We start from the raw sequence: 25,356 nt of genomic DNA, 5'->3' as shown, positions 1-25,356 counted from the left end.
TAAAAACATTCCGTGGTTATTTTTAACTTCAGTGCTTCAGAGCTTCAGTGAACTAGATGGAGTAAATAGCTATATTGGTACAATTGCTGCGGCAATTCGGGGGCCTGCAGAGTATTCCTCCTTACTGGTAATATTAGCTTATCAAATTAAAGCCTCCATTACAGCAAAATCCTGTTCTGTTTTGAAATATAAAAATATTATTTCCCTTGCCTTGCAGCTCCCTTCCAAGGCTGGCCCTTTATTAAAGGGCGAAGAAGTTATCAACTTGGCCTCACTTTCAAGCCACTGGAATTTCTCTGCTGCACTGCTCCTACCTGCCGACCAGTTCATGTTTCTGGCGCCGTCACATGCAGCACTCACTCTCCTTCATGTGCTTGATGGCCTCTATATAAGGCCCTGGAAAGGCACTCTCAATACCTTTCTTTATGACTTTCCCCATTGCCACAAGCAACACGAAGATAAGGAGCCACTGAGCTAGACCTCTGCTTGTTCTGCCCACACGGCCCTACCGCCTCCTGCCGTGCGGCTGCACAGTTGTATGTTCTGCAAAACTCGCCATCCAACAGCATCGCCATCCAAACCTGGAAACTTAAGGCACTGCCAGACCTAACTAGACAAGTGCATTAAAACCCTCCTCAGTAGCCCTTGTTCAGCTTCGGCTTGAGGCCCCGCATATACTCCAAGGCAGTTAAAGTGCAAATTCTGTAGCCTTTTATCAGAGACTGATAAGAAACCATAATCTTGCTTTAATGAGCAGCAGTGCTGTGCACAGCACTTGATGACTTGCGAGATCAAGCACCTAAAAACATGAACACATTACCCTCCTTTAACTTAACTGTAAAAACTCTGTGCATTGCATTCTACCCCAATCCCTTTAGAAGCTGCCCAGTGAAAGCAAACAACCTACAAAAAGAGTAATTTTAATCTTATGGTACCTCCATCAAAAAGCAGCAATACGCATCAAACACCTAAGTGCCAAAGTCAAACGCGTAGGCTATGTGAATAGTTTAAACATACATATGGTGTGTCCCTGGAGAAGAGCAGGACAAGGCAAAGCAAACACTGCTAACTCCTTTTTATCTGCTACCTACGTCAAGTGGTTATGTTACAAAATAGAGGAAAGTAGGATTGTCTTTCCTATTACCCATTCATCCAAAGCAGTTTACAGGGTATGTGAGACCCAAGCTGCAAATAACTTGAGCTGCACAGTGAACCAGGCAGGGTCAAAACAGTAAAGAACATAAAAAGGGAGCTGAGAAAAAGATTTTGTTCCAGATCACAGAGCGTGTATCTCTCAAAGTTAGAAAGATGCAGTTCAAAGCAAGTAAACAGAGCTTCACTCCCTCCTTATATGTGAACAAGCCCACATCTAGGATCCTGTTCGCTTCACCAAATATGTAATGACAGGTTACCACTGTGCATCTGTCAACTTTTTAAAACAAGGCTCCAGCAGCTTTGTCTGGTAAACACTGCTTCCCACTAACACCATTTGTGATTGAACTGTTTAATCAGAGCCCAACTCAGTCTACCCCCTTCAATAAAAAATTGTTTAGGTTAGACTGGGACACATTATATGCAAAACAATTAAGAAAAGTCAAAAAATGAAGAGCAATTACAGTTCTGATTGCAGTTTTAATACTGATTTTACAAGCATCTTAAAATGATAACAAAATAAATGCTGCCTTTACTTAGAATATTACATTTTACTGGGTACTTATGGTCATAGCAGAACATAAGGACCCCAAATCAGAGCAGTTAAGCTGTCTGAACCACTGCAACAGCTGCTAGAAATAACTGAGATGTTACCCACTTGGGTTATATTAGGCTAGTCCTGGAAAGTGAATAACTTAGTAGGCAGCTAGGCTTTCTGTGGGCCTTTCTAGCTAGCCAGACTACCACTGTATTTTACTTAATTAAGCTAGTATTTACTTCAGAGTACTTAGTACTTCAAGGATTTATGTTGCAACATTTTTAGTACTAGTAATGTTTCTGGAAAATCCAGACAAGTTAAACATCTTTAAACTATGCAAATATAAACCATTGAGTTCCTCCGAAGCTCCCCCACAGTACGAGAGCTGCAGTGAGCCAGGCCACTGCCGGCTCCCACCGCCGAAACGCGGAGCTCGCGCTGCCCCCAGACGGAACGCGAGCCGGGAGCCTCTCCTCCTGCACGGAGAGGAGGAGCAGCCCTGCTCGCCCGCCGCGGCCTATTCATCCCTGCAGGCGCAAAGGGCACGGCAGCGCGTCATCGCGGAAGCGGCGCCAGCGCTCCTTGTGCAAGGACCGCAAGGTATGTCAATATTGACCTACCGCGCAAGCAACGGCCACGAGGGGCTAATGCGCTGAAAGGGGCTACCTCACCACAGCAAATTCGGCTAAAATATCTAAAAGGAAGTGCACTTATTTTGAGGAATTCGCAGCGCTTTCCCAAAGTAGGAACGCCTGGCATCTAAAAAGTAAAGCGCTATTCAGAACTCACGGTGGCCTTGGAGCGCTGCTCAGTTGTGCCGCAGGTACATTAACACACGGTGTCTCTGCTCCGGCAGGTTGCCGCGTCGCACCGTGGCTCGAGCCCTTCCCGCTCTGCTCGGCGCTGCCTCCGCGCTGCCCGCAGAGCCCGCGCGGGCGGGCAGCCCCTGCGCGCACCAAGACCACACGCTGGGCGCCCCGCAGCCCCGTGGGCAGCCGCACCGCCCCGGCCTCCCAACACGCTGTCGCGTACGCGTTGCACTGAGGGGTCACGCGCTGAACGTGGCAACTCTTTTCAACGTTAGTTACACCAAAACGCTAACGCGCGATCCAGTGCCTCGTTCTTGCCTGCAAGTTAAGCCAGAAGTTATCTGCTACATTTGTCGGACAGGCTGCAATCTGCAGCTAAGCGAACAAGAGCGCTTTTTTTGGTCGCGGTACTGCAGGAAGCAAGGAGCCACGCAGTTCAAGTTTCACACAACACGGAACAACCGGCCCTTCTTATCCCAGGCCACGGCATCACGGGTGCTTTGAGCTCACCAGGATTTCTATTTCCCACTCTTTCCCCCTCCTCCTGATACACTGCTACCTTTACCCTCAGTAGGTGCCAACACTAAGCTGGTCATTCTCCCAAGCTGCATTTTGCCACCTGGGATTGTAATGTATTACTCGAAGTAAAAAGGCGCGTGTAGGCAGGCCAGCCCTGGCATAGCCCCACGTGAATCTGCAGCCTGGAATTCGTGGCATTTTATTCCTTCGAGTTTTATGGACTTATTTGAAGAACATTTTCTTGATGGTGAACAATGTTTGGTCAAGAGTACTTAGAAATAGCAGAGGGATTTACACATCCCCTAAGTACAGCGTACTAAATGGTAGAGACCACAGGCATCGGGCTCAGTCAAACGTCCAGCACGTCGCCCTCCAGGCCAGCTGCATTTTCAGTTGTTGCTCTTCAATCTGCTTTACCGTTCTGCTTTACAATTCCACCATAAAACTGAGGACAGCCCATTTGCTTGCCCAACAGCTATTCCCCAGATAAAAGATACTTCCAAACAACCCACCTTTAACTTCATTTATAATCAAAGAGAATTAGCATTCTTCAGCAAGTAGCGACTTAGAAAAAAGAAAAAACGTATATATGAATCCTCCTCATGGCCCATGTGCATGTCATATATGCTTGTTTTTAGCCATAGGTCTGACACAAGCGTTAAAGAGACAACAAAACTCCATCCTGTTCATTTTTCTCACTGCTTATCGATAATATGATAAGTTCAGCTGCAACGGGACTTTTTAATTGACAACTTAAAAAAAAAAAAAAAAAAAAAAAAAAAGACTTAGAGCATGCTATCAATACACAAAACAAAACAGGATTGGGGGTATATTTTATATTTACATTAAGCATTTGAAATAGTCTGAACACTGTGGGTTTAACATATTTAACCTGAAGTTGATTGACAAACTACACTCAACTCGGCTGCATTGAATTACATCCAACCAGTACCACCTCAAGGGTCCCCTGGCAGTACTCCAACAAGTACACACTTGGAAGTCACTGGAGTGCAAAATAATGCAAAATAATACATGTATCTGTCACACAACATAATCTGTAGCTCTACAAAGAGGCAAAACACTATGATAAATAACTGTAATGTTCTTCAGAGAGGCTGAATATCCCATCTGTGGAAAAGCATTTCTGACCAAAAGTATCCCGTATTTTGCAAAGGGGCTATTTGAAGCATTAGTGGCACGCTTACAGTATACTGCTAAAACTAACTCTACATTGTTCAGTTTAACAAAAAAATGCATGAAGTAAATGGCAACTGCAAGTTAAAAAACCACAGAGGGTGATTAAGTATCTGCTAGCCTGCTCTCCCTTTGAGCAAGGAAACCTGAATGTTACAAAGGGCCGAGCTAGAGGGGAATGTGGGGTATTTTGTGAGGGACCTCGGCACGACAGCTGGAGAAAGGCTATTGTGGCAACAGCTGTGTGCTCACCACAGCTCAGGCACCCAGCTCCTGCGGCCCACCAAGGGGCCGCTTTGCTGGCTGCTAGATGCTTTAGAAGTTTTCTGCCTCTCTTTTGGGATATATTATTTATTTTTAATAGGAGAAGGAATGCTTAGTTTCAGCATTCACAGATTTTAAATGACTGTGGTATAAAGTTCAGCTACAAGTCACTGTTGCTTATTTCAAGTTTATAGTTGCAGAGATGAGTAGATGGGATTATTTATCACAATTAGAGCTTCTTCACTTCCTGTCTTAACAGTGCACAGGCTGCTCGGCAGTAAGTTCGTATATCACATCCTGATTTAAAGGAAATGATTATAAAATTTCCAGGATGAAATCCTGGCCCACCAACATCAGCACAGGCTCCGCTTATCTCCTCCGACGAAGGATTCTGGGAGGCAGAACACACTAGTCATGTAACTGCTAAAGCTTTGATCTGTCAATTTGTGGTCTAAAATTTCCCCAAGTTGTAAGATGAACTTCTGAAAAGGGAACACGAGGTCACAAGCAATTAAACACAAATGAATAGTGACGTCTCTTACTACGACGCAGTAATTAGCGCACAGATGCTAAGCCCAGTCTATAAAACAACTTCCATTATATGACACGACTTCCACTATGCTGTTTTTCTCACTCAGCCTCCCTACAAGAACGTTGTTGTTTCAGCGCAGGTTTAAGGAGGACAGTTTTCAGGAACTGATACTCTGCACACAACAGCACCGAGATGCTGCTCGGTACCACAGCAAGGGTCCACCTTGGCAACAGTTACTATTGCCAGAGCTCACGCTGCTGTTTTCCCCACCAAAACCTAAACAAGGCTCGAAAGGATACATGGCACATGAGGTAGCTCCCAAGAGGAAGAAGTTAACTCAGGTCTCACGGCGTTCTCAGTTCCACTTTTCCCCCCTTTCATTTATTTCAGAAGGAGCGAAGGAATATTTTTCCCATTTCCACATATGAATCCCCTTAGTTTTTCAAAGATACAATGCAAACCAACAAATAATCTCACAGCCACACGTCTTCTCCTGACCTCCTGTCACCACCATAGCCCTGGTTTACTGGAAAATACTAAAGGAGAACTGAAGGTAGAAGCGAGAGAAAACTAATCACTTGCATAAGAATAAACATTCGTAAGTACAGATTTACAGAAAGTTAAATACAGGATTATAGGAAAGCAAGTCCAAACGTGGAATTATTTGCTACTACCAGTAAGAAAAAACTTTCCCTTTTAAGCTTCAAGACTAAGATGGTGAGAGCCACATTCTAACGCAAGCAACAGGAGCAGAAGAACTGAAATCCTTGACATCAAAACTTGTCATGTGGTCAAATCTAGCACTGAACCATGTTTCAGGGATGGCAACCCTCTGAGTTTGTTACTTAATCCTAAGAAATTCCAAAAATGAAGCACGTGGCTTGCTTGTAATCAATTTTAAAACAGTCTGGAGCAGTTTCTGTGCAGTCTGAAAGACAAACAACATACTTGGCAATACGCTTGCCACACAGAAGCTAGCGAGGCGGCTGCACAGCAGACCTCGCACAGGCTCCCTCCTGATAACATCACCAGCACCAAGAGCACAGGAAGGCACCACGGTGCACAAATCTACGCCGAGCCTCATCTCTTACTATCCGTAACTACACGGCAGTACTGTAACAAGACCAAATTTCACTCTGCAGCACCTCACTGTGCTCAAAAGGCATGTACTTCCCAGCTTTTCTCTTCTTTTTTCCCCTCTCCATTTACAAGGTTGAATTTTCTGCTAAAGATCACTTTGTAGGAGCAAGACTAAGATTAAGCAGTTGAGAGAACAAGTTACAGATGATTTAATACAGGTTGACAATAACTTATATTGAATAATTCATCCTCAACACCTCTACTCAACACTACGGTGCTGTTTACTCATTACTCTTTAAAACCCAACTATTTCTTTTTCCTGCTATTTACTTGAAGAGATCTTTATACATAACAAAACAGAGAGGTTCCTCGTTTGCAGATCTTGTCTGAAAGACAAATATCAACTGAAGCACTTGAACCAAAACTTTTATTTCTATAGGGATGTAGCCCAAGCTGATGGATTATTTAAAGAGCAGATTTCAGTTGGCGAAATGCTAAAATGATCCAGTATGCTGCAGACTCTTATTGCTACTGATGTAAATTGAGGTATCAAGGCAACATGGGGACTTCACATTTTTCCTTCACATCTTTATAAAAACAATAGCATCTTTATACCTTCAAAATACAATAATGAAACAGTTCATTGATTTCAAGACCTGTCCAAACATAAGTACCTTCCATCACACACCAAAATGATCAATATTTTTAAATACTGTCAAGCAGTCAGTAGTCTAACATGCCACCAAGCTTTGAATATAACTCTTAAGTTAAAATTTGCAACACAGACTAAGTACAAGGCCTTATAAAGTTGACAGCGCTGTACACATCACTCCTCCCATAGCTGATAGCCCCTATCCCTAACTTGAGCCAGCTGTCAAGATAAAACTCTCCAAAAGCTTTTAACATGGCCAAGGACTATTCACAAATCCGTTCAGCAACATTTTTCAAGACATTACCACTTCAAAAATGATTTAAAGTCATGCCCAGCTGCACACATCACTGTCACAATTAGCTAGATACCCCCAAGAAGACGCAGGCAATACCACCTCAAGCAGTAGTACTGTATGAATGGCACTCAATCTCAGCCTCAAGCAGACACTGAAATTAATTATCTCTCTGTACAAGCAAGGAAGAACCCAACCAGTACAGCAAGGGAACTGGAAGTTCCAGTCCCTCATCTCCAAACAGACTGTGCAGTTGCTATCTTACAAGGCTAACATATTTGCAGAGACTCAGTATGTTAAACACAGCACCTGACCAGCTATCTATGTCCCAAGCATAACAAGTACTTCCACTCCAGCATAAACGCACCCTCAAATATGTTATTTTGAGAACTCAATCTCTTTAAGTGTCAGGAATGTCCTACTGAATATACCTGATTTTCTAAGCATTCGGTTATCCAGTACTGACCAGATTCTGGACGCCCAGTTTTCTATGCAGTTACTACACAGTCTATGCTGCGGAGCCTAACTTCTCACCAGAATATTACAGCTAAAGAACACAAAGATGTGTGCATTGAAGAAGAGATGCTGAAACCAAATGCGAGTCTATTTTCAACCAGATCAGCTGCTCTAACGTAACGTTCTCTGAAAATATCATTGCCTCAAGCTCTAAAAGGCAACAGTTTGCTTCGATGTCAGAAGACGTTAACGTAGCTCTCCAGATGTCTCCTCAGTGGAAGGGGAGAGGAGAGCAGACGGGAACGGCGCCCGCCCCGCGCGCACCGGGGCGCCCACGGACACACCCGCGCCCCGCGGAGCCGCTGCCCAGCGAGGGGGCAGCGCCGCGGAAGGGCCCTCCCTCGCGAGGCTGTTGCGCACAAGTCACCGCGTCTTTCCTGCCGCGCTCCCGTGCACCAGGAACGCGCAGGGAACAGGAGCGAGCGCCCACGGGCTCGGGTTACGCGGGCGGCAGCCCCGGCTCGGGCTCCGCGCGGGCGCCTCCGGCGCGGCCTTGGGCGCCGCTCGCCGCAGCCGCGCCCGGCCCGGCGGGCGCTGCCCGAGCGGCCTCCGCGGGGCTGCGGGCGGCCCCCAGCGCGGCGGGAGGCGGCGCCGCACGGGGCCCGGCGGCGCCGCTCGGGCCGCGCGGGGCGGCGGCTTCGCCCCGCGGCGCCGCCGGGCCCGGCCCCGCTTCCCGCCCCCGCCGCCCCGGGGGCGCCGGCCCGCGCTGCCGCCGCCGCGGGGGGCCCCTCAAGGTCACGCTGCCGCCGCCCCCGGCTCCCCGCCCGCCGCCGGGCCGGGCCCGCGGCAGCAGCGGCACCGGCGCCGCTCACCTGGATGAACTGGATGGTGAGCGCCGACTTGCCCACGCCGCCGCCGCCCACCACCACGAGCCGGTACTTCTCCTGGCCCGGGCCGTCCCTGCAGCCCGCGGCCATGGGGGCGCCGCGCCGAGCCGAGCGCGGCACCCGCACCCGCCGCCCCGGCTGCCTCGCTGCCCTCCGGCCGCCGCAGGCCCCGCCGCTCCGCTGCGCTGCGCTCCGCTCGGCGCGGCGCCGCTCCGCTCCCCTCCGTGCCGCAGCGCGCAGCGGGGCGGGCCGCGGGGCGGCGCCCGCTAATGGCGGCCGGGGGCGGGGCCTCGCGGCGGCATGCTAATTGTATATGCATATGTATGAGCGTGCCCCGCCTCCTGTTGCGTCATCAACCCGCCCCCGCGTGTCCCAGGCATCGGAGCACGGGGACGAGGCCGCGTCTCGACCAGGACCGGGCTCAGATTCAGACTCAGACTCAAGCTCAAGCTGGGCTCACCTCAGAACCCACCCGCGTGTGGGCACCTGTTAACACCGGGGGAGCTCTGGAGCAGCAGTACAAAGGGCATCCAGTTCCCCCACACAGGGCACCACCGGCTTAAACGCAAGAGATCCCTTACGTGTAGGATGCACGAGGCTGATGATACAGACTCTAAGGATATGCCTGTGCTTCACAATGCAACTCCAAAGAAGCTAGTTTCGATGCCATCATGTGTTCAACTTGGGCATGAAATAGACATATCAAACAGTATTTACATGGACAGCATTTTGTGGTCCTTTTACCTTGGTCCTCTATCTACTACCTCTGCCATGGCAGATTGCTATTCAGATCACTAGGGCACTGAAATCACTGAAAGCAGTAATCTACTGTCCCACATGTTTCTGGACACCCCAAACACTAAGCAGATGGCCACTGCACACGCAGTGTCACATCGCCCTTTACAGGTTTCACAAGGTCAGTTTTTCCAGATCACATTAGACCTGTTACACACACGGACTGGCCTGTGTTGAGCAGCCCCAGCACATCTGACCTGGGACAGCTGGTTTGGGAACCTCCCTTGTAGCCAGGCTGGGATACGGGTGGCACACACTTTGCCTGTAACAGTGGGCAGCATACCTATTTCAGGAAATTCCTTCTTTCCTACCTCTCCATCTCCCTTCTAAAGGTGCGCTATAACAACAAAGTTGAAATGCTCACGTATATGAGCAGCCTGTTGCCAGTCTGGAATGACAATCTGTTGTGATCACGTTGGCTGTGCCAACATTGTGTACTGTGGACACACTCCTCCTCTCACCTAGAAAACAAGGAAATTAGAACCAATGGCCATACACAAAAGCTTTGTTTAAGTGCCTTACAGCAACAGCAATCCAGGCATCATTCAAGTTATTCCCTCAAGAAAGCTCACCTTTCTTCAATCTATGTGCATTTTAGCTCTGCAACAGATAAGGCAGGGGTCCTACAGGCAGGAGACTGCTTCTCCACAGAGCTGGTTCGTTCCCACAGCACTAGCTACTTGATGCAGTAATGCAGAGATCCATGGAAAAACAACACATTGTGGAGCTAACTAAGAGCTAACACAACTCTCTCTATATAAATGGGCTACATCAATGAAGTACAAGTAATAGTAATTTTATAATTTCCTAATTTGGCAAAATGAATTTTGTAATTCTTACCCTGCATTTCTTGCTTAAAAAAAAAGACATACAAAACAAACAAACAAACCCAACAACCTGTACAAACAGAAAGGACACCACGAATAACCTCTTTGAACGCTGCCCCTGGATCTGGGCTGGAGAAATATTTGATGCACAGAAGACACAAACCAGTACCTTGTGCCTTAATGGGGTAATCACAGGAGAGGAAGAGGAGAGGGATGTTTTGTTACCAAGATTCACACATCTATTTGGGGAGAGGAATGTTAGGACTCAGGACCATTGGTTAGTGCACTCCTGTTATAAACCACTTTTTCAATATTCATTTCCTCACTCTCTGACTGACGAGAAATAAAGAACAACTTTTAACGAAGAGATTTAATAGGCTAGGGTTTTCCAGCTTAAAAGAGAGACAAGCAGATATACAAAGTTTGCAGCAGCACAGAGAAGTTGAATACAGTTAGACATATAGAAGAATTGAGAGACACAGACATAGTATGAAGAAAGAAATTTAAACAAAGGATTATTTAAATTTAAATTTTAAAAAAGGATTATTTTCTCCAGACACAATCACAGACTTACTCTGCCACAATGTATTGTGGAAGAGAAAATTGAGCTGACAAAAGGAGTAGACCAGGTCACGGAACATAAAAGCAAGCATTAAACACAAGGGATACAATTTTAACCCAGGAAGCTTTTAAGACACTGACAGTAAGCAGATGGGTCTGCTATGAGAAACAAGTTACTTTCTGCATGCCCCAGTTCTTGCACGCTTGCCTCACTCAGTAACCTCCGTCAGAAACAGGGACCCATTTAAGTATCAAGTGAGAAGGACAGCTCTTCTCATTCTTAATCACGTTCACTGGCTTAAGAAAATCCAAAGTATGAAGTTTACTATGAAGTGAAAGGATATACAAAATTGAGCTGTTGCTAGTCTGTTAAGTATTAGCTTTAAAATATGTGTGTGTGTGTGTATGTGTGTAAGATTTCACAATTGGTTATAAGTACTGTAACCAAAAAACTGTACTCTCAGGTACTAAGACTGAACTGATATGAAAAATATATTCGTATCTGGTAGATTTCTAATAATATACTATTCTCTACAAAAATATTGCAACAGGATATTCAGGATATTTGATTTCTTTAGTTTAAAGATAAATAGAAAACAAACATTTGTATTTTACCTCTTTATTTTTTCTTCATCTTCATTATACATCCTTTTAAACAGCTATTCTTGCAGATGTGGCCACCCAACTTTTTGAATTCTGAAAAAAAGAAATTAAAGTCAACAATCTTGCGTTCACTGACAACACTGATTTTTACTACTGTCACATTTTTTACACTTGTTTTTGTGATGAAATTCAGTTTCACAAATAAAGTGATATTCTTGCAAAACACAAGGCAGTGATCACAAACCAGCAAGACGTGGACAACAATAACCAAGCAGCATTTTACTTACAGGAGCTTATACAGTAGCTTATAACTGTATCCAAAGATCCCAATAAGAACTGCATTGTCAGCAGTTGCACAGATCTTTTCGCAAAGATTAAGACATGAATATAGACACGTCTGTGAAGTTTATGACTGAAATATAAAAAGAGGAAGCAGCAACTGATGTCATTAATTTTGATATCAGCTAACCTAGGAAAGGCTGAGTAGTCTGGGGCTTAAAGATGAAGAGAAGAAACTTGTGACTGATACAAGGTGGTAGGGAAAGATGATTCAGCTGAGGGGTTTGTATGGTCCATGCAGCTAGGAAAATAATTTTGCAGTGCTAGTTTGCATATCCCAAGGGAGGTACAAACTGCAAAGTTTCATACCAGAGACGAAGAACTTGCAATATCAAGACACAGGATGAAGAAGACATGACCAAAGACAACTGAATGGAAAAGAAAGTACAGTTTTTAGAACTGTTACATAGAAAGAAGCTGCATCCTTTCAGATCCAGCCTGAATATATGCATTTAAAGAGAGACAAAATCAAGAATGACATCCAGATGGCAAGCTCAAAAGACAGAGTAACACAGCGCTTTATATAGTGACAGAAAAAAGATTTCAGGGGGAGCTTGAGGAAATGATCCAGAACTTTATTTTACATTGGCAGTCTGGCAAAGATGTGAGCTTAGAAGGTACAAGACATGAATGTGGTAAGTGCCACATTAAAAGCTAAAAAGTGCTCTATGAGAGTATAACAAGTTAATTAAATAAAATTTGTTCATAGGCTTATCACAGAAAAAAAAATCTTCGGGAGCATGGCAGGTACATTGACTTATTCCATTAGCTTAGTATAATGTATGTTCCTAGGGGTGGCACTTATTTATTTACCCTGCTCAAACAGGCCTTAAAGATCATTCCTAATAGAATGTGGATGCTGTGACCTAATGAATTCCACATGTTGAACTCTGCTGGCTGTAAGATCATGGGAAGAAATTAGGTTTCACAAAGCCATTAAACAAGCAGCTTGGAGGAAGATGGTTTGGTTTTCCTTGGATAAGAATATAAATTGTGCAATTATTTTTGCTGTGTATAGAAAACATGAATTTCTATATCTTATCATGAGCACCCAGAAACCAAAAGAAAAAAACATTTCTCCTTGAACATACATATCAGTTTCTATCTGAGTAAAAAGCATAAACCTGCTAAGCTCTGCTTTTGTGTAGAAGTAAAACTATTTTCAGCCAAGCAGCTATGTTTTTTTAAGTGTTCACCACTTTTTTTTTTTCCGTCACCTATTCCAGTAAAGTGGTCTGTGGTAAATATTCATGCACATGCACAGACACTTTTCAAAATATGCCATTTTCACTGAGGCTTGAGATTGATCTACAGAGAAAAAATATTACGTCCTCCATTTTTTGTTATAATTTTTAAATTGTGCTTGGATTTTTTTATTATGATTAGAAATTCAGATGTGTTTATTCTAAAGTACCCCCAAAGCAATTACAAAACTCCAAGAGAAAAGAGCAAAACTCTGGCTGAGTAACTGAGTACAAACAGGATTTTTAGGCAAGACTGTTCAAATTCTGGTGGTACATGCTTTTGCTAACACTCGCATAACTGCAGTGAGCAATTAACATGTGGGAAAATCTGTTTTGCAAAAAATGCAGCATCATCATTCATTTAGTGAACAGGTCAGGTTTTTCAGAGACATTCAGGCAATCCTCTAGCAAAACAAGGAAACCAATCTCGGATTTTTTTAAATATGCATTTGGAATCTCTCAATATTGCTAGAATAAAAAGCAGGAAAGAAATCCAAAACTAAAGCAAAAAACATCATTTGGACTTTCCCTACAGACCCCTCCCCCAAAAGCATTCAAGCCTTCAATAAAAAGAAAAAACCCTCCATAGGTCATCTTTAAATTACTTCCCTCAAGAAGAGCCGTGCTCTTCTGGAAGGAAACTGTACCTTTCCCCATCTCTTTCCAGATTAACCGTGTAACTGCAGCTCCGACCGTTCTCTGCAATGTGCCCCAGAAAGCAAGCTCGGCTCCTAGCTCCTTCCTACGCTGCTCACAGGCAGCCCCCGGCCACGGCCCCACTGACACCACACAGAGAGAAACCCAGTGCCTTGGAGCTCTCCCACCACAAGCCCTTGGCACCTGCAGTAGGCCCACGACCCCAGGCTGGTGGCAGAACGGGACTACAGCAGAGGCCCCAGTGCAGGGTGGTGAGCACACGGTTGCTCAAGCACTGCTGAGCACGGCCTGTGGCAGCAGCAGGCTCTGTGCTGCTGCTCGGACAGCGCGACACCACGTCCGGGGTCTCCGCACCCCGAGGAGCTTGTACTGTGGTGCACGCGCCTCAGATGAGAGCTGGGCACCCACCAGTCCCAGATGTACTTGCTCCCAAGGCAGACACAGACTGAGAGATGGTCATCTATGAGAAGGTGCTGGAGAGCCTTTGGCTTCGGCCTTGTCACTGTTAACGTATGGACCATGAGATTGTGGCTCAGATCTGAGCTAACACCTGCAGATTCTCGATCCCTGCGTTCCTCACAGCGCATGTCCCTAACAGCATCACCTACCACCTGCGCAAGACTAGCGCGAGGGATTCACAGGTTGAAGTGCTTGTGTCTCCGCATCAGCTGTGTGGATCCCCCTTGCCCCTTCAGCAGCTCTGTCACAAACCCCGCAGCACGGCTGTGCCCAGCAGCCAGGTTCCCTGTGCCGTGTCTGCTGCAGTGCATGGGAACAAGCTGGCATCCGCTCCTTCCCGCCATGGGACACCAGCTTTCGGGAGCTCCAGCTGCCAGGCTACGTCCTGACAAGTGCCACATGTACCCGACTCTCCTGGGTCCTACAGTAACATCCAAGGCAACACATGCACACAAACCGAGCACCTACCCCACCAAAAGATGAAACACTGTTTGTTTCCTTTCCCCTCAAACAGGATGTTAAATAGCTCCCTGTTTTCCCCTAACCCTCCTAAGTCTGTTTGCTTTCTCTTACCTCCAACCTTTCCACAGGGCAATGAGAGAGTGGAAGAATAACAGAAAGATAGTTTGTGTGATAGAAAATGCCTAGACACCAAAATCACTTGCTGCATCTCAAGTTGAGGAATGGGCACATTTTTTGCATACAGATTGGTCATTGTACCCTTGATACTGCTGCCTCAAGATGGATAGAGGGAGTTAACTTCTATCATCTGCCTCAAGACACCTCTGCCACTCACTTTGTATAAAAAATGGAGAAGTTTGTAGGCATATCTTCATTCTTTTCTATTTTGTTTGCTTTCCTGGATCAGTAAGACAGTGTAGCCATAAGATTAGCTACCATAAAGCCACATTTCCACCACTTGTACAATGTTCCCATAGCAGTACTATTAATCTCGATTCACTTAAGTTTGAATAAAGAAAGAAAAGGTGAGAAATAACATATGTAAGTTGGACTAAATCAACTCGGTCTGATAAGATTCATTGTAAAGTACAGGGGGTCCAATCTGAGAGGCATCGGTGGCTACCTTGAATACTTTATAAAGGTGCATGAGAAGTCCAGGTGACTGAAGACTCAAAAGGGAGGAAAAGAAGGATAGGGAACTGTGGATCAGCCAGCTTGATTCATTTGCTGGAAGAAATATTAAAACAAATAATTAAGCTATTTGTAAATATCTGGAAGAAAACAGGGGGATAACTGACAACCAATATGTTCTTCTGCAAGAACAAATTGTGTCCAATCAAAATATTTTTATTCTATGATTCAGTAACAGGCCTTTGAGTAGGAGGAAGCAGTAGGTGTTCTACATCTTGATTTTAGTAAGGCTTTTGATACTGCCTTACATCATGTTCTCATAAACAAGCTAATTCCTTGGGTAACATTAGGCAGCAATACTACAAAATGAGAACAGGACAGGTGGTTCATTGTCAAAACTCAGGAAAGTATCCCATGATAATCCAGAAAACATGACCTGGTGTACTATCATTAAATTTCAGTAAAACCTAGATGATGAAACAAAAAAGCACATGGCATCCAGCAAAGATAGGCTACCTGTTGGGGGTTAAGTTGCTACCAAAAAGCAAAGAAAAGTTCTAAAAAGACAGATGTAATTCAGTAACAAGATATGCATGGTTCCATATATCAACAAGAATATGTTAGCTACTTGACTGCAATTAATCATATTCTTAAAAAAAGAAGTGAAAAAAAAGAAAAAACAGTTCACCTTCCCCAAGTATTGACACAATTGATTGCTTTGCCTTCCTCCTTAGTTCAACACCTATCTTGAACTTCCTCTCTTTAATAATATACTTTCAGAACTTTTCTTACATATTATTTCTCTTGCTAGCTACAGTATAATTTCCACCCAAAATGCTTGCATTATCATTTTACTGCAAAAACTCCCTATGATGACCTAGATCTCATTTCTTCATGTTTCCTGCTCACACTGAGATCAAATAAGAGCTAGTGATTCAGGCATGGTGGTCTTACATTCCTGTCCTCCTTTTCCACTAAGGTGGTGTGTGCATGTGCTATATAGCATTTCTTCAGCAAACTGCAAACTCTTCTTTTTCTTATAAACTCGCTTTTTATAAGGCCATGCATTTTGGTACCACACTTGGATGCAGAGACCTGTCTCTAAATCCACACAGGAGAAAAATGCATTAGAAATCATATATTGAAATGCATGACCTTGAAATAGCATAGTTCTGTAGCACATATGGAGTTTACCAGATGTCTGATACTACAAAATCAAGAGATTTAAAAGAGTCAGGGCTTCAGAGTTGTTTAAACAATCGAAATTGCAGTCTAGGTACAGTACTGGAAAGGAATGTAACTAAGCATACTACATGGGAATCCATGCTTTTGGTCCCCAAAATAGTTCACTCACCTTGTCTCTATAGGACGTACTTACCTGTGCAACATAAGTATACCCTAAGGAAAGTGGAAGGTTTGCTGCTGATTTAAACAGAACATGGGTTTTCTTCTTGTACCGTCAGTAGAGGTCTGCTGGCACTAATCCCTCTAGCATTGGCTGTCCTTCAAGACATTGTGTTCCAATATTTCGGTGGCAACTGAAAATACACACAATATTAGTTCGCTCTTGAACCCATTGGGTCAAAAGAGCTGTCCTTCAAAACACACATATCATCTTTGAAATCTGCAGTGTTAAAAATACATAGGGCAGTAAGGATTCTCCACATAGGTGGAGCCTATAAACAGCAGTGTTGTTACAGTGGGTTTTGTACAGTAAGGTCCTGTCCTCAGAGTTTCACAGATAAACATACATTATTCTTTGTCTGGCTAAAGGCTACTTGGGGACATGAATTCCTTCAAGCAGATATTTTTCTGTACCCACTTTTTTGTGCATCCTATCACCAAAATGCCACATTTCATTATAGATCCAAGATCTACAATGACAGTTGCCCAAATTGTTGTAGCTTCCCTTCCTATTTTGGTCAAGTTTACTGGCCACGGCTGCTTGCTAAACATAACAGGGTCTATTTACTGCTAGTAAAGGACAGGCTAGTCTGTCTGTGTTTTCAAATGTCACTGTTTGCTGAAATCACTGCTACTCTCCGTGAAACTCTGTCTTCTCAGCCTACAACGATTTGCCTCACTGCTGTCGTTTCATTATGTAAGGGTTAGTGATGGGTGAAGAGAAGAGGGTTCAGCAGTTCATTTTCTTTGGATATAAGAGAACTGAGATGGTAATACAAAAATCTTGTAAAATGTGTCTTTCTCTCCTGTCTACCATTCTTCTTGTTTTCCCTTCCCATTCTGTGGGCAACTCCTTGTCTGATAGCCCTCAACACCACTTCCCTCCACAAGTCTTCTTGTCCTCAGATTCTCCCCTTTGGTCCTACATTCTCACTACACTGCCGGGTCCCTCTATAGGCAAAAATGGCAATAAAGTCTTATCCCTTTCCATCCTCTTCCCACCAAGAAGCCTCTTCTCAGGATACAGGCTATTCTGAGGTCCCTCACAATGCCGCCTTCAGGACCTGGAAGGATGTTTTGCCAAAACTCAACAGACAGTACCCAGTGGAAAATCATTTCTCCTGGGTTGGCGTAATTTAGGTATGGGGAAAAAGGAGTGAAAAAAAGAATTGCTGAAGATCAGAAATGAGTTTTTTAGACCTTAAACAATTCTTCTTCAACTACTTTTCCCCTCTGTCCACATACCTCAGAAAACCCTATATTCTGAGTTGAATGCCCTATATTCAGAATACCCTCTGTTAGGCCCCAGAAACACTTGAAATACTTTTGGTTAAAAGGTAATGTTGGCAGTCTTCCCTAAATCTATAATGCCTGAGATAGACTGTGACCAGTGATTCTTATTGTCAAGAAGGAGAAAAGCACTTGTCCAAAAAAGTTAATTCGTATTGAGATTTCAGATGAGGAATTGTTTGCCTCTTTCTCCAATTTGGTTTTCACTGTCAACCTACAGAACAAGTATCAGAGGATCACACTGGTGAATTTTGTATAAACATGTCATAAGACCCAATTCCTGTCACACGGAAGTTACAGGCTGAATAGACAAAGAAATATTATTACCCCATTTGCAGACAAGGCATTCAAGCACAGACAAGCTAAGGAAAATCCCTGAGGATATGCAGAAAGCCCTTATCAGTGACGTGATCCATATTGGGGAGTAAACAACTCAAACTCTCTAATTGCTCCTTCTCCAGACCCTCTGTTTCTTCCTTTAAATCAGCCTGTTAATTTACTATCAGTAGCACTGTAGCTGAAGTGGCTGTGGAAGTATATTTTCTTTTTGTTCTTGATAGTCATGCACCTGAGAACTAGGGACAGAAGTCAATGCAGACCAATAAGAAAAACATAGCTGCAGTAAGAATGAATTAATTCAAAAGATATTACCTTTCAAAACAAAACAAAATATCAAAAAAACTACACATTGATGGTACTTCTTATGCTCTTAAATAACTGAATATCAGAATCTATCTGAAAAGGGAAAGTGTACCTAATGAATGAAGAGTGAGAAAATTAAGAGGAAAAAAACAGGCCAGCTTGATAGTGAGTGCATGATAAACAGAGATTTTTATCAAAAAAAAAAAAGACTTTTCAGATATTTCCATGACATGTTGCTACCACTTGAAATGCGGTGCCTTCTGGTGCTGTCTCAGAATATCTGGCAGAACATGCAGTATGTAATCAGATGCTATTTTTTTCAACGTACATTTTTTTAAAATTCTGTCTTCTCTGGTAAGGATAGTGCAAGACGAATGTTCAACTTGCTAAAAAATTTCCTTCAGAATAATTGAACAAAGACATTCCTGGGATTTTGTGTTAATAGTGTCTCTAATGCATTTTTAAAATTTGCAATGACGGTAAAGTAAAATATTTAAGATGCCTTGGATCACTATCAAATCTTCTACTAAGGGAATAGATATCAACAAAAATAATAAAGAATAATCAAACAAAATAATAATGGAACAAATAAAAATATTCAATCAATAAACCTACCATTAACCCTGAATTTATCCTTTTGACAGTTATGTAGAATGAACAGCTTAATTGAGGAACTTCACATTGTGAACCAGGAAGGTACTGAATTGCAGACATCCACCACTCTGAATTCACTGGAGTAATTCATGTGCTTAAAATGATGCTTTCCTTAGTTACCTCATTGAATTGGGATGCTAATTAATAATACTCCCACAAACTCTTATCCGCTGAGTAGTTTCTTGGTTCTCCTGGCAGAACTCGTGTGTGGACATTTTCCAAAAGCATATGAAAAACAAGGACCTGATTTTGATCTGCCATATTTTAAAAAGCATAGGAAAAAAAGGAAAGGGGTGTAAACGAAAATCAACAGAGACAAAGTTAAATAGCACATTCAGGGATGAGAATACTGGTTGTAAAATCTCTCACCCCGAGGTCCCCACATCTTCCCTGGCCATGGCAGAACTCACACAGGAAACTAGCATTTTTTGCACATTATCACAGAGGCAGAGAACTGTACCGAAGCACAAAAATGACCTGTAGTTTAGCTGGGTTCTGGCACCACGCGTACTGCATGAGATTTGCACCTCTTCAAAACAGCTTATGAGACAGAAGTAAATATTTGGGCACTTGTCTCCCCACAAATGAAAACATGAAGTTCTCGCTTGTGAACTGTCTGTTCACAAGGAATGCAGTCCAATAGGAGCAGATCAGTAGATTAAATTCAAATGTGCTGAGGTCTCTATAACTGCAATACATGCTTGGGATACTTGGGATAAGACGCAGCCTGTTCCTCCACACTGAGCACTAGTGACGGCAGTTTGGAACTTTGCTTTCCTGATTGCAGGCTCCCTGCAGAGGTGCCCAGGAAGCTACAAGTTGTTTTTCCATTTGCCACATGCAGTGACAGCAGCATCTTCTCTTATGTAAGACTTCATGCATGAGCTTTCGGTTTCTGATTATATTCTTGCCCCTGCTCCTCCTTGTTCTGTTCCTGCCAGTGTTCAAGGGACACACCAAACCAACTGTCCAGGTCTCATCCTGGCCCTGAATTTGGTCATTGGGCAAGCAGAGGCACTGAGAAGGGAGAAGCCTGAGAGGTTTCCTCAGAAGGACTCAAGGTGTCTGTGTTTTCTCCCAGCTTTGATAGTGACACCTTCTTTCCAAGCAGGATCATTTTCAGCATTGCCCATGCTGCAGAAGAGGCTGAAACCCCTCTGTACTGTTGGTCCACGAGGCCATACTCAAACTATGATGTGCCTCAATTAACTGCACCCTTCCCACATGCTATGAGAAGTGGGACATGCTTTTTCTTCTGGTTGCAATATAACTAGTCCTGACTGACAGATTAGACACAAATACTCCCAGTGCAGTTCCGATGCCTCTGTGTTCTACACAGCTTCTGCAGGGAAATGGCTGAGCTTTTCCATCTGGCCTGAAGAGCAAGCACTTTTTTTTTCTTCAGCTGCTTTATGCCCATATTCTGCAGCTTGAGAGTAGCTGGAGCACCCAAGTAAGCATCCATATCTGATCATGTCTTCATTAATGAGGTGAAATGAGAGGATGGGATGCAGTTTACTGTCAACGACATTCTTTGCCTCCTGAAAGAGGGTTATAGGTTTGTCTGCTACACCCACTACCTCCTCAGGGCATCTGAATCAAAATCTCTTTTGCTCAAGCATGGTTATTTGGATTGCATATGCTCTGGCTTTCACTGTCCCTTCTGACTTTTTGAGCACTCTGTCATGTGACTGTGACTGCCACGTCCATAACCCTCAGGAAACACCACAGGCTCAGGATTAAGTGTTTTGCTGGAGAAAAATGCAGCTGAGAAGTGGCTGTGCCATGCAGCTCAGGAAAGGCGGGGAGGGTGAGGTGAGATTTGCTTGCTCTTCACAGATAGGCACACTCTGTCCAGAGCACGATGTTCAAAGGAGTGCCTCACTGGGTGGTGTACTGCCACCTAAAGATTGGCTCAAGCATCTGTCTCATGTTATAACATGGGGAACAACTGCCACTTTACCTGCCCGCATGACTCTCTCCTCAAGTCTTCAAGAGCAGGGACATCTCATGCTTTATGTGATTCTTCTCATTATTAGTTGGCAGCCTCCTAATTACTGCTGCGACATCATTTCATTGGAGTTCAGGGTTGCACCATGCCTGGATCTTCTGGGAGGCCAAAAAGGACTGATGTTACTAAACAAACAAAAGGTAGAGAGCTGACAGGTGCTTCAGCAAGGGGTAACAAGAAGTTGAGCAAGGAAAGGGAGGGGAAAGTTTTTGAGACAGGGAAACTCTTAGGGGAAGACAAAGAATTGAGTGGCAAATGTGGCAAACGCTGTCAGCAATAAATATGAAAGGTCTGACAGGTTTAGATTTTCATATAGCTTGTGAAACACTTCAAGGTGCCACAGGACCTCCTGATATGCTTCCATCCATGCTGGAGGACTTCATGATGGTGTTGCCCGCTAGCTGACTTGACCACTTCAGGGGTTGGAATATAGTAGGCACACATCTGCAACTGGTTTAGTTCTCTCCAAAAAGAATCCAGTTTGCAGGCATCAAAACTGCTCTGCACTCCAAGCTGATAGGCAGTGAGGACAGCTGGGGGGATTTGCTTCAGAGCCACATCAGTGCCCCCAAACCAAACTGTGAATTTCTTCTCAGCCAACAGCCAGCACACACAAAACAGGCAGGCATCGCTGTTGCTGTTAGGGAATTACAAACTAAGGACAAGACAGAGGTTTAGCCCTGAGATTGGGCAGAAAAAGCAGGCTGTTGATTGCAACTTGGCACCAGATCAGCTCACAAGTACATCTCAAATGAAGCACTGCCAGGAGCATTAGGCATCCCCAGTGGGACGGGGAGGCGGCGAGCGCGAGGCCTCAGCTGCGGCAGCGAGGATTGCTGGCTGGCTCAGGGCAAGGCGGCCTCCTGCACAACAAGCAGGAGGGAGGCAGCAAGCAGCTCTTCCTGGAGCAGGACACCAGCATCACACCACAACCGTTACACGATTCAGTCCAAGGGTGTTGGTGGCTCACGTTGCTTTGATTTGCCTCATGTTAGGAAAGATGATAGAGATTCATGTAGGCATTAAGCTTCTTACACTTAGGCCCAAAATTATAAAGAGACTTTGGCTCCCAAATACTTTCACCAAGCCACACCTTCCGTTTTGCTGAAAGGCTTCTCAGTTTGTTAAAAGCAAGATGATTTCATGCTACATGTTTGACCAACCTTCTTCTTAATTCCAGCTCTCAGAAAAATAGTCATTCCTCATTCCACTCTAGGAAGTCATAAAAACAAATTTGTCATTCATTCATACCCTACAGGCTTTTCAGATTCTTGGCCTTTGTTGTTTGTCTTACTATTAAAAAATCCTTTCTAGACAATTGGGCAATGAGGTGTTAATATTTTCAGAGATGGGGGCAAGGAGAGAGGATATTTTTCCACAAAGAAACAGAACAAAGCCTAAGGTAGACTAAGCTTGGTTTTGTACTTTGTTAACCTTTTAACATAGTCTACATCTGAATAGGGATTTATGTGCTCCACTTCATTACTTCATGTCAGCTTGGCTTTTGTAACATGAGCAGCTTGGTGCAAGGCCACATTGTTTCAGCCGTTTGGGAAAGGATTCTACAGTTATACTGATTACATCCATAAGCAGATTCATTTTACTATTTTTGAGCTTCCATGTATAAAATAGGTGCCTAGAAATAACAGGCATTTCTAAGTAACAAACCCACAGCATATGCACTCTTGCTGTGTACAGTTGACACTATTTAACATTTATAATGAAGATCTATGGCTCTGATCTGTCATCTGATAACAACAAGGCAGGCTACAGGGACTACAGGAAGCCTTCCTCATATCAATTGGTTTCTGCACAGACACAGCATTTGTGTGAAACCTATTCAATATAACCAACTGAGGACTCCAACCCAAATTGCAGTGTATGCAGTAACAAGTATTATTTGTTGCAGGAGGTAAAATTCCCTGGTTCTGCCATAAAGGGCCCTGCCCTATGGACAGGAAGTCCCAGCAGCAGCTCATAGCTATGCAAAGAGGTAATCTCCTGGAAAAAAAAAGCCAACTGTCACAAAATAATTAATCTTGCATTCCATTTGAAATCTCTCCCACACAAATGGGGGAAGGTGTGTCATGATTCAGATCACTGCCAAAATAGCACAATGTGGCATCTCTTAGTTTAATTGTTTTGACAGATTTTTTTTGTAAGAATGCATTCAACCTAAGCTTTCATCCTTATAGTGTACCTTCCCTGAATGATTAAAGAGACCCCCAGTGCTTCAGAAAGAACAACACACTGTGAAGCCGAAATGCAAAAATATACTGCACATCACTGCAACTGGACCATCACGACAGCATCTCTGGTAAATCATGGTAAATATCCTTTTCTTTAACAGCCATTTCTTTACTGGGAGAAGTTACTAACAAGGACAGCAGGCCTTAAATCTCCCAGTTTGACCTACTGATTTTCATTTTCAAGTTTCTTTTCCAAACCTGAATTAGTACTATGCTCTGAAAAAATATGGGCTGCTGCTTTAGTAGTTATTGAAATGTTGTTTTCAAAGAAATTACATCTAAAAAGTTCTACCAAGGCCTTTATGTATAATTTACCCACTTCTTCATCCAACACTTCTTCATCCCACTTCTTTTTTCGCTAGAAATGCCAGAAATAGGTTCCTACCTTAGTAGCTACAACATGGCAGTTATATATTAACGATTAGGGTCAGATTGTATTATCTTAATGCATTCAGTATGTGCATGTCTTACGTCATATTGGCTTTCTCAATAATAAAAATGAAGACAATGAATTCCTAATTAGACAATTGCCTTCCTAAAAACACTGGCTACACATTTGAAAAAAAAAAAAAAAAAAAAAGAAAGGAGAGAGATATAGAAATGCACACACGCGCACATGGATGACCTATTGAGTTATCCACTAGGCAATTACCATATTAAAAGAAAAATACAAAGTTGGTTGTAGAAACAAAAGCGAGTAATAAGCTAAAGCTTTCCAGATTTTTCCCTACTGTACGATGAACTTACTCCTACCATTTAACAATGCATTCTATTTTGAGTAAGATGAACTGAATTTGATAATCCCTAAAGTATTAGATGTGGAAAGCACAACTAACGAGGAAGTTAGAAATCAAAGCAAGGTAAGCAAAGTACTCAGTAATTCACCCTCAGAGTGCTATTTATCTAGCCCTCGTTAAAAAATTAATGCAATGCTGATTGAAGATGGTGAGGATTTTACTGTAGAGTTAATAAGAAGCTATTATAAGTGAACTATAAATTCTGACAGAAGAAAGGCATCCTGCAATCACTATAAATACACACACACACACACACACACACAAAAAAAAAGATATAAATTTATCTTTTAAATGTGCCAGTATTCTCCTGAAAATAGGCTGTAAGTTCACAACGAAGAGCAGTAACTGATAAACAGAGGCAAGTCGCTTTCACCTTTACACTGAAATACCTTCTCCATTACACTGCGAGCCACAGGTCACATGCAAAGGACTTGTCCAAGGCAACACAGTGTCACTCAGGGCATCCCCACACATTATCTTAGTCATCAAAAACGGAACCTGCACTGTTAGAGAAACACCAGGAACTTTCTTTGACACTGCCGTGGATTGGGTGAACTTTTTGAGGTAATATTCATGCTTCCCTGTCACCAAGAAATGTTTGGATTTATGGTGCTACTAATAAAATAAGAAGGATAAATATTGCTATCCAAGAAGAAAGTAAAATGACAATAATAAAATTTGTAACCACATTTGACCAGCAGCTGCTTTTAGAGACATACATTTCACTTCAACAGCAAAGTTACCAGCCAAAATATAGTCATAACTAGGAAAACTTTAACCTGCGTTTACAGTGGTCAGGGTTACAAAGGCCTATTAATGCACTCAGGACCCTGACAAAAGCATGCTGTTAGCAGTGTAACAAGACAGAAATACTGTATAGCTCACAAACTGTAATATCTATCTATAACATCAATATTCATTGAACATTTTTAAGGTCAAGCCTAAGAAAAGTGAAGCGGAAGTAGTAAAATTCAACAGGAATAATCACACAGGGCAAACCTTGTCTTTCAATTCCAGGCAGCATCTGCTCAGAAGCTACCATTTGCACTGGTTACTAGTGATCTTTGACTTAGCCCTTCCTTAAACAGTACATAGAACAAACATCAATAACAGAAATACCTTCCCCCAGTAGTTGAAACAGAAATAAATAGAATTAAAAAAATAAAACAAAAAACATGGAACACGCCCAGCACACCTGTGACGACTCTGGACAGATATGAAAATGCCTCCTTGGGGTCTGCAGTCTGGTCTGCTGCAGCCCTTCACTCTCCCTGCAAGCCCCGAAGAGACAGCCACAGCTGAGCTAATACACATGCTGGGACGAAGAATGGATTCACTCACACTGTATTTGCCGTGA

General features: G+C 43.5%; 1 protein-coding gene across 1 annotated transcript in view; it reads right to left on the bottom strand.

Annotated features, from left to right (window-relative positions):
* RRAS2 (RAS related 2) overlaps nucleotides 1–8,477 on the bottom strand; it is a 39,653-nt gene extending 31,176 nt beyond the window's left edge. Inside the window, exon 1 of the mRNA XM_088525768.1 lies at nucleotides 8,361–8,477. Within this exon, the coding sequence (XP_088381894.1) occupies nucleotides 8,361–8,465 (105 nt within the window). The 5' untranslated portion in view covers nucleotides 8,466–8,477. The remainder of the gene's footprint in view (nucleotides 1–8,360) is intronic.
* Nucleotides 8,478–25,356: the final 16,879 nt, after the last annotated feature.

This window comes from Tinamus guttatus, unplaced genomic scaffold (assembly GCF_059628265.1).
Source record: "Tinamus guttatus ecotype Peru unplaced genomic scaffold, ASM5962826v1 Tinamus_guttatus_pri_ptg000240l, whole genome shotgun sequence".
Classification (NCBI taxonomy): domain Eukaryota; kingdom Metazoa; phylum Chordata; class Aves; order Tinamiformes; family Tinamidae; genus Tinamus; species Tinamus guttatus.
Note: the sequence above shows the minus strand (reverse complement) of the source record. Positions and strands in the feature narration are given on the sequence as shown.